At 45.9% G+C, this 10,384-nt stretch overlaps 1 protein-coding gene across 4 annotated transcripts in view; it reads right to left on the bottom strand.

Moving 5' to 3' along the window:
- The window catches only part of ASXL1 (additional sex combs like 1, transcriptional regulator), a 57,296-nt gene extending 48,447 nt beyond the window's left edge, over positions 1-8,849 (bottom strand). For 2 of the 4 annotated variants that reach the window (XM_023754362.1, XM_023754363.1), the window contains exons 1-3: positions 8,329-8,493; positions 2,513-2,595; positions 1,446-1,448 (exon numbers count right to left, since the gene is read on the bottom strand). In XM_023754362.1, coding sequence (XP_023610130.1) covers positions 1,446-1,448; positions 2,513-2,595; positions 8,329-8,385 — 143 coding nt within the window. In that variant the 5' untranslated portion in view covers positions 8,386-8,493. Of the gene's footprint in view, positions 1-1,445; positions 1,449-2,512; positions 2,596-8,328 lie in introns of all 4 variants that reach the window. The other 2 variants (XM_023754364.1, XM_014456449.2) reach the window with 2 other exon arrangements.
- Positions 8,850-10,384: the final 1,535 nt, after the last annotated feature.

Genomic DNA, 10,384 nt, shown 5'->3' with positions numbered 1-10,384 from the left:
AATTTATATTAGTTCACTCCATCCATGCTTTTGTTCCGGCCCTCCGGTCCAGTTTAAGAACCCATTGTGGCCCTCGAGTCAAAAAGTTCGCCCACCCCTGGGATAGAGCGTCAGCCTGCAGACTGAGGGGTCCCAGGTTCGATTCTGGTCAAGGGCATGTACCTTGGTTGCGGGCATATCCCCAGTGGGGGGGGGGGTGCAGGAAGGCAGCTGACCGATGTTTCTCTCTCATCGATGTTTCTAACTCACTATCCCTCTCCCTTCCTCTCTGTAAAAAATCAACAAAAATTTTTTTTTTTAAAGTTAAGTCAAAATGGATTTGTACCCAAAAAGGGCTCAAACATTAAACTAAAAACAAAATGGCAGAACCCATCCAGTGTGGCTCAGTGGTTAAGCATCGACCTATGAACCAGGAGGTCGAGGTTCAATTTCAGTCAGGGCACATGCCAGGGTTGGGAGCTTGATCCCTGATGTGGGGTGTGCACGAGGTAGCCAATCAATGATTAGCTCTCATCATGGACATTTCTGTCTCTCTCTCTCCCTCTCCCTTCCTCTCTGAAATCAATAAAAATATATATTTAAAAAATTAAATTAAAAAAGATTACAAATTAAGTTATTTCATTGTCCCTGCTACAACAGTAGGCTGCAAAACAATGACAATTCAGTGAATGAAAGGCTACTTACTGGATCTTAAAATAGAAAATGTCAAAAATGCTAAAAACTGCCTATTATTAATGTTAACTGAATTTGGCACTAGCATGTGCTTAGTGGTAGGGTTCACTTGTGCACCTTCTCTTTCCTCTCCCCTTAATATATAAATATAGTAAGTAAAGCCTCTTAGCATTTTTTTAGAACTAGCACTAGCAGAGTGTTAAAAATAATTTGAGTTTAAAAAAGGCATTAAAAAAAACAACCCTATTACTTATTCTGCTTTGGAACACACTGGATACTAAAAAAATTTTCACCAAGAACCAATCTCTAAAAGAAACGTTGAGCAGAATCTGGTTTTTCAAGTGGGTGTGCTAACATCTCTGCTACAAGGAGGAACGGCATGTTGGCAGAATCTTTTTGTGAACGTGACTCCTACACATTATGCCTCTGTCTACAAATTACAGAGCTGCTCACTCATCACAGCCACCATGACTGCTTCAGAATTCCTATAAGAGCAAGAAGCAGCCCTAGCTGGTTTGGGTCAGTGGATAGAGTGTCAGCCTGCGGACTTAAGGGTCCCAGGTTCGATTCCGGTTAAGGGCACATTCTCAGGTTTCAGGCTCGATCCCCAGTAGGGGGCATGCAGGAGGCAGCCAATCAATCATCATTGATGTTTCTATCTCTCTCTCCCTTCCTACCTGAAATCAATAAAAAGTACATTAAAAAAAAAAAAAGCAAGAAGCAGAAACAAGTTAAGGTTCTTAATCCCATCTGTCCCAAAGGGACTAATTTACCTTCTATAGGCATAGTGGTCCAACAGCAATGCAGGCGACAGCATGAAGGGAAATAGCCCATAAAAACAAAAATAAAGCACAATTATAACACTACACAATGCATAAATGAATATGATCTAGATAATACTGATCTTCCCTCCCCACAAAAGGTCAACTTGAGAATGTTTGAACTGGTAACTGGAAAGTGAGTATCTTTTAACCCTAAAAGGTCAATTCCAAGAAGCTAAAGCTTAACCAGCAAAAACATATGCTGTTTATTCTGAGTCCCAAGAAGAGACTGTTGAACTCTCCTCTTTCATTTAAAAGAAAACAGTCATTGGTTTTCATGCCTGCAATTCCTTTTGTTTCTAACTTGTTGCTTCTCCAAGAAAACTACATCGAACTCTCCTCTTTCATTTAAAAGAAAACAGTCACTGGTTTTCATGCCTGCAATTCCTTTTGTGTTTCTAACTTGTTGCTTCTCCAAGAAAACTACATCATAGGATAACAAAATCAAGGTCATAGGATAACAAAAGCAAGGTCACCCCCAATTTACTATATTCATATCATAAATGGTTAGAATCAGGAGGGAAAAAAAGGCCCTTGGGTTTATGGTGATGAAACCACCCTTCTTTGATCCTAAAACAAAGTACTTCAGAGATACAGTATAGAGAAAAGGGTACTTTTAGACTCAATACAGCCCCACCAGAGTCCACCCCTTCTCTATTATTGAAACTTAAAAAATAGAGTACAAGAAAAAATGTGCAGACTCCTTACACAAAAAACAAGCTCCATTGTCAAGATTTAAGGGAAAACAAGGATGAGGAAAGCCACTGGACCTCTGATAAAAACAAATGGATATTCACACTCCCACCTACACTTGGGAGGACATACAACCTGAGATGGTTCCACATTACCACCAGGCACGAGTGAGAGTGTGTGTGTGCGTGTGTATATACACATATATATACATATATGTGTATGTAAATATATACATACGCACACACAAGTGGACTTATCACTATATCACTATATAACAGACATATGCCCTATGAAACCCTCATGTAAGCAACAAAAGCAATACAAACCTCATTTCCTTTAGTCCTTCTGCTTCTATGACCTGCAGAATCTGTTTTGGTGTCATCGGAGCATCTGAGTAGTTTTCTAGTACCTGAAGAAATACAAATGCTCTGAATTCAGTATACTATTTCCATTACCAGTCTATATCATGGGCGACAGTTCTGCCATGAGGTATCACTGCTGACAATTTACGTATTTCCACAGTTAAAATTACTTCAGAAACCAAGGCGAAACATTCTAATTTCAATTCTAAAACACATCTTCTTAGCATAGATGTTATCATATGTAGGGCCTTAGCAACGTTGGTTAGTGCTTAACTTGATAATGCTAATATGACTATACCACAGAATAGGTAGTGCCACACACTAATTTATAAGACAGACATGCATTCAGATTTTCTTTCCCAAGGAAGTTTGATTAGTACCCATATTTTTAAATGATTTTTTAATTTTTTTTCATTTCTTTATTGATTTTAAATGATTTTTACCAGTGAGTTGTGAAATTCTGGTGTTAATTGCCACAGCAGATTTTGCCATTTGGCAACATGATGCTATGGTTCTGCATGGTTGGTGCAAGCAAAACAATGAACCAGAATGTCCCATTTATGTTAGCATCACCTAGAAGTCATGGCAGTAGTTTCTCATAAGCAACTGCAGCTCTTTGACTTTAGGAGGTTGAATTGTTTTAGAAATGTTGTCTTTCTCAGGGAGAAAAAGACAGGCTATCAATATCTTTGTACTGTCTCTACCTGAGCAGGTGCTGAGGTTACTCCAAACCATACTAACATGTTGCAGTCATTCACAATGGTAACAACTAAGTACTGCTCTGTCACAAATAAAACATGAAGCAAGAAGCCTGACAGGACTGCTGCTGAAGGTTCCCACTATTAGAACACGAGCCCTTAGCACAAAAGGAAGTCAAGTTTTAGAGAAGTAGGTGCTCAGATAAACCTCTATTTACCATTATCCCATTCTTAGCTTCTTTCTTTTCAATTTTTACATTCTCCTTTGGTAACATTATCATCTCTCATAGTTACAACTATTACCTAAACTCTGATAACTCCCAAATCCTTTAGCCCAGATTTTTCCCCAAACTTCAGACTCAAATATTTAGTTCTGTACTAGGCATCCCCCCTTGATGGTCTAATTCATCTCTCCTTCTTCCAGTATTCCCCACTTTGGTTGGCAGCCTAATTACCTAATTCAGAAACCTGGCGGTCATCCTTCACTCTCACCTGTCCCCCAATTCCCACAGCCAGTTTCATACTAAACCAAACACAACCACCCCTTTGCTAATATCCCTGCAACCAGCCCTGCTTTCCTCAAATCCATTCTTACTCTGCTGCCATTCTTCATTCAATAAATACATGAATACTTTGTACCAGAACAATTATCAGAATTCATCAGTAAACAAACCAAATCTCTACCCTCACAGAACTTAACCTGCTATAGCCTGACAACCCAACAATCACTTCCTGGCTTTAAAATCTTCAACAGCAACCTAGCTTCCTGAGAATCCACTGGCCAACCAGAATAACAGACAGAACAGAAGTCAAATTCTAGACTTCTAAACTTGGGCAGTCACCTACCCAATCTGAGCCTGTTCCCTCAATTATGAAGGAAGGATACCGGTGTCTTTCTCTCAGTTGTTTTACAGGTTAGAAATGACATAAGTGCCTACAGTGCCTGGCACAAAGTAGGTGGTCACTGGCCTGGCATACAAGGCCCTCATAATCTGGTCTCTACCTGTCTCTCTACCTGATTGCCAAACATACTCCATCAACGTTGTCCCAATAACTAAGTGTAGCTCCACCCAATTCCCACACTCTCCACCCTGCAAATTCTCTCATCCTCCCTCCTTCCCTCTCTCTCCAAGATGCAGTTTGGGAAGCACCTTCGTCCTGGAAGCCTTCTCTGACCTCTGCCAGGCAGAGGTAACTGTCTTTTCAGTGTCCCAATAGTTCCACACACATATAATTCATCTTCCAAAGCAGAGCACTGGAGAGGGAAAGGAGGAACTATTCGTAATTATGCCTGGACAATAAGCAGGAACAAGGATGTCTGTTTACCATTTACACACCTATAATGGCGCTTTACCATGCCTATAGTAAAATTATATTCATGTGTCTAGACTTTCCCCATCCCCAGAAAACCATAAGCCCCCCAAGGGCAAACCTTATCCATCTTTGTATTCCAAGAACTTAAGTACCAAGTTAGGCAGTGTTGACTTAGACCCACAACAAATCCTAGGACAAACTACCAATGTTCACTGTCACAGATATATTTCTTTGATACTAATTAAGTGGGAGCTGAGCTAGTGAATTTTTGTAGGATAACTTTTTTTTTTAAGAAGCATGAATCTGAAAAATTAATTACCAATTATTTAAACAATTAGGAAGAGCCTGAGAATCTCAGATAGAGGAAACAAAATCTCTAAAGGGAAGTTGCATTAAAAGATACAAAGTATTCACTTTTCTTAAAACTGTATATTCTTCCAGCTTTTAGTATAAGATCAATTCAGCGGTGTTCTATTCCTAGTTTCTGTCTTTCTAGAGCACATTTTAAAGAAAGGGGGGGGGGGGCAGGAATCTCTCTCCTACTTCAAAGAAGAAAAAAATGTTTGATGTAAGAATGGTCAGTCATGAATCAAAATGAAAGATAAAACCGTGCAATGAAGAGTTTCTCAAAGCCAGGAAGAATCCATTTAAGGGCATTCAATCTAAAGGGAAATCCCCTTGGCCACTTCTCCCAAACTGTTCCTAACAAGCAGGAGGATTTACACCCATCCAACCTCTAAAGTCTACCTCTTAAGTCTAAAAAAGACAATATTACAAAATGTTTGAAAGAATATCTACTTTTCAACGACATAATTAACATTTGCAAAAATCAATCTTCTGGGGCATACGGCAGTCGTCTTTTCTTTCCTACCAAAATACTTTATAAAAGGGTTCCCAGGCCCTAGCTGGTTTGGCTCAGTGTATAGAGCGGCGGCCTGTGTACTGAAGAGTCCCGGGTTCGATTCCAGTCAAGGGCACATGCCCAGGCTACGGGCTCAATCCCCAGCAGCGGGCGTGCAGGAGGCAGGCGATTAATGATTCTCTCTCATCATTGATGTTTCTCTCTCCCTCCCTCTGAGATCAATAAAAAATATATATATATATGTGTATATATATATATATATATATATATTTTTTTAAAAAGGTTTCCCAGTATCACTCTCGCCATTTGAGCAAGGTCAGAAGCAATATGAAATGCCCCCGAGCAAGTGCATCTGATTGCCATGGCAAGCACTTCAAATTCACTTGTCCAAAGAGCAGTTAAATCTAATCTACTGCCCTCCCACCTGAGCTTACTCTAGTCAAGCTTCTCTGTCCTGTGTAAGCTCTCACAAAGCTCCCCAGCACTCAGTCACAGCAATTTTTTTTTTTTATGAGGAGAGGACCCTGAAAAGTTCCCCCTCACCCACCAAGAAAAATTCTAAACAAAAAACAACAGCCCTAACCGGTTTGGCTCAGTGGATAGAGCATCGGTCTGCGGACTCAAGGGTCCCAGGTTCGATTCTGGTCAAGGGCATGTACCTTGGTTGCGGGCACATCCCCAGTAGGGGGTGTGCAGGAGGCAGCTGATGGATGTTTCTAACTCTCTATCCCTCTCCCTTCCTCTCTGTAAAAAAATCAATAAAATATATTTTAAAAACAACAACAAAAAAAGAATGCAAAATTATGCACAATGTTCCCGAGTGTTATCTTTCACATTTTTAGGTGCACCACAAAATATTTTCTATTCGCATTACTATTTTTTAATGAAGAGCCACAGAAAAGAGAAAGAACTTATTCAGAAAATCCAGCATAAATTTGAGCTAATGATAAAACAGAAATAGCAACCTGGATACTGCCAAGTTCATATCACAGTCAATTCAAGAACCTAAAGAAGCTTAACAAAATAGTGAACCCCAAATTCCTTAAGTCTTTCAACTAGTAAGAGCCAAACCAACAAAGCTTTGAGACAAGTAGACTTTAGAATTCTGTCAGGACATAAATAACAGGATTTAAAGGTACTTTCACCTACCTCTAACAAGCAAAACTCTGGCAAGCAAATTTCCTTTTGGTGCCCAGAGCCATAAACACCTGCGTAACAGGAACTCAGAGGAGAATTTCAATGAACACCCAAGACTCAACCTGGAGGAGAAAGCGCGCATCCTTTTGGCTCCCCGCTCCTCTCCTTTAGGCCTACATTTGTTTTCAGGTGAAGCAACGCTGGAGGAATCCTGAAAGCCAGCCAAAGCTTCCAGTTTTGATTGAATCAGAAAAAAAAATAAATTAGGAACTTCAAAAGCTTCAAATTTCATATGCCGAAACAAATTACCTGAAGCACAAAACTTCAGCATAGAAACAACTGTTATTTCTGTTCCTTGGCCAACACATGCCCAGGGAAGACCAACAGGGATACCAGTGAAAATTCTCCTAGAAACCAGATAGCTTGAATTCTTGCAAGTCAACAACTGAGTTTTACAGACTTCACGCAAGAAAAAGGTGTGGCACAGATCTATAACAAACCCCAATACGTATGCATCTTTTTTTGCACAACACCTTCGAGGCAGGAACCACGCTTCCCAATAAAATAAAAGATCAGATGGTTGAGCTTCACTCGTCATTAAAAGTGGATTACAGCAATTACATAAAAACTACAGGCTGTCAAGAGACAAGCCGTGCCTATCTGCACTGTAACCCTGCTCCGTGACAGTTAGAACTGACATCCCCGAGCGAAACAGAACCCATTGCGACTGTCACCGGCAACCGTGGATCAGAACCTGTCCCAAAGCGTTTGTGGCGTGGGTGCAAATCCAAAAGGAAGACATTGCATGGACGAGGCCTCTCCACACTTTGGAAACACAAAATTCACAGCCCCCCCCCTGTCCCCCAGGCGGCTTCGGACACTCCATGACTCCCTCCCTGGCTCAGTGCCCTGCAAGCGGCACCCTCGCACAGAAGACACCTGGTCTTTGTCCAACGCTGCGCGTGCACACGCACCAAGGCGCTCAGGAACACCGAGCGCACACAGACACCTTCTTCGCGAAGTGTCGTCAGCTCCCTGCCTCCCTCCAGTCTGACTGAGGAAGGAAAACACGCCCGTCAGCGTTTCTCAAAGTGTGGTCCTTGGGTACCGGCATGAGCCTCCACCTGGGCGGCGGGGCCACAGGAAGGCACTCAGGCAGTGCCCCAGACCCCCAGGCTCGGGTTCCCCCCCAGGAGGCCTCAGGACGGGCGCGCCTGACCGTCCCCCCCGGTGTCCCCAGGGAAGTTGGAGGACCACCGCTCGGGGCTGCAGCGAGGCGTCAGCCAGCCCTGGCTCCCCCCACACACCTGGTTTAGATTGGGAAAGCTCCAAATGCCACTCGCGTCCTGGGAACTGGGGGCGCTCCCCCACCCCTGGAGTCCCGCGCACCACCCCACAGCCCACCAGGAAGCGAGGGAGGAGCTTCCGACCCTTCCCGGAAGCCGAACTCCCCCCCGAGTACGGAAAACAAGCTTCCCCAGACCCCCCGACGCTGCCAAACGGTGGGGGAGGGGAGGCTGGGCTCCGGCGCCCGGAGGGGGAGGAGCCGGCCGGCAGGCTCGCCCCTCCGCAGGAATTTAGAGGTGGGGGGTTCGTGCGGAAAAAGGCGCCATATCCAACCCGGTGGGGGACCTTTCCCCACCCAACGCCGGGGAGGGTAGTCGGGTTCCCACAGGCAGAGTGACCCCGCCCCTCCCCCTCCCGGTGGGGGGTGCGCGGCGAGCCCACCCCACGCCCCCCACTGAGACCCCTCAGGCGACCCGCCTCACCAGGCGCGCGGCCTCGGCCCACGTGCGCTCCTTCTTCCTCTTCTGTTTGTCCTTCATCCTCCTCCCCGGCGGCGGCGGCGGCTCCACGCGGGATCTCCGAGTGGGGCGAGCTGGGGCGGCGACGGTGCGGGGCGGTGAAGGCGGCGGCGGGGGGTGCGTGGCGGCGGCGGCGGCGGTGGCGCGAGAGAACTCGGGTGCGGCCGAGGATAGGGGGCGGACGTGTGGGGACCGGCTGGCGCGAGACCGGGGCGAGGGCGGCGATGGGGGAGGGGTGGCGGCGGCTCCACGCGCCCGCGCTGCGTCAGTCGCCCACGGCGGCGGCGGCGGCTGCCCCACGATCGCTAAGGAATGCGGCGGCTCTGCATAACCATGGGGTCAGAGGTCACGGCTCCGGCCTCCGCTTTCCCGCCCTGCTGAGGTGCCGAGACAGGACTGGAGGTGGGGCAGGCAGGCGAGACGCGGCTTTTCTTTCGGCGCCCGGTTGTGTGAGTGTGTGCCGTGGGTGTGTGTGAGTGTGTGTGAGAGTGAGGAGGGGGAGTGTGGGGTTTTTTTTTTTGAACAAAAACAAACCGAAAGGGCTGCTGGGAGTCGTAGTCCCAACTGCCTCTTTGGCCTCCCCCACTCCGGAAGAATATGGCTGCGTGAAACGCTTGGACCACACTTCCCGGCGTGCCCCGCGGTTCGCCTTTCGCCCCTCCTCTCCCTTCTCTGCCTCTCTCAGACCTCGGTCTGCTAGAGAGACTGCAGATGTTCGGGGAAGGGCCAGGGCGGAGTCTCGCGAGGTGCTGGAACAGGCTTGGGCCTGAGGCATTGTGGGAAGCGATGCTGGAAAGAGGCGGTGGCTGGGCTCCACCAGCCACGTTTAACCCTTTCGGTGCTTCTCGCCGCCGGGCGGGTTAGGGTGGCGACCGAAAATTGATAGCTTACTTACTCCCAGCACCCACTTTGTGTCTCGACCCGCCCAAGCGGTTCTCACTGGCAATTCTTTTAGGTGACAAGAGGCAGGACTTTCCCTTTTGGTCCTCCCCTAAATGACTCATTGCTGCATAATAATGAGACAAAAACACTCATATCAGTAAAACGGTTATTCCACAATTGACAGACCTGGACAGTTCCCCATTTCTTCCTGTGCCTTCATGTCGCTTTGTGTTTGCAGAAACTGTATTTGCAGAAGTTGCACTTAGCAGCCTAGAGCGTTGGTGAATTCAGTGATACGGTGACAGGTAGTGTAAAAAATTTGGATTTGGGGGCCCATACTGCACAGAATGCACCTGAGGCCTTTTTCGAGGCGCTACTCTGGAGAGAACAGGGTCCTGGAGTTAAACCGGCCCAAACTGGGTCCTGGCTAAGCCACTCCCTGGCTGTCAGCCTCAATGTAGGGGCTCAACATGGGCCTCAATTTTCTAATCTACATTAGTCTAGTCGGACCTGACGGTATTATTGGGTTAATTAAAATTAACATAAAACAACTGGCAGATTGGAAGAGGGTGTGAAGGGAGGCCTTGATATTAGGTGTATATAATTTGGTTCCTGGCATAGAGCAAGTGTTTGATATTGACAATGGGCAATGGTACTTCACCTCTTTGAGTCTTGGTTGCAGAGCATGAAATGAAATGAGGTGGCCAACACACAGGTCTCCTGTTCCTATTTGTTGAATCAATGTCCAGAAACCTGCCTCGGTTCAGTCCTAAACTGGATTAATGGCCAGCTCTTAAGTAATAGGGAGGCAGGGTCAATGGCCACATTTTAAAGGTTTCCCTGGGTGAGGAAACATAGCCTCCACTCCCTGGTGTTAGCACAGGAGAGAGCCAGCGCTGAAAGAAGACTGATAACTGTGCTGCCCAACACCACAGAGTTCAGTGCTCCTGCTTTTTATGCTCGTCACACAGGCTTCCATGTCCAATAAAATTCTGCAAAGTGAATAGACTGTAGGAGGTGAAATAAGGCATATTTTTAAGTCTCTCTCCATCTAAGTTTACCCCCAAGATGGGGAAAAGGAAGAACAACCCCATCCACCACCAAAATATTGTTGGCCTGATTTTTTACAAAGGGTTGT

Source organism: Myotis lucifugus, unplaced genomic scaffold (genome assembly GCF_000147115.1).
Source record: "Myotis lucifugus unplaced genomic scaffold, Myoluc2.0 scaffold_60, whole genome shotgun sequence".
Lineage (NCBI taxonomy): Eukaryota > Metazoa > Chordata > Mammalia > Chiroptera > Vespertilionidae > Myotis > Myotis lucifugus.
The sequence above is the reverse complement of the archived record's forward strand: the minus strand, read 5'-3'. Positions and strand labels throughout refer to the sequence as shown.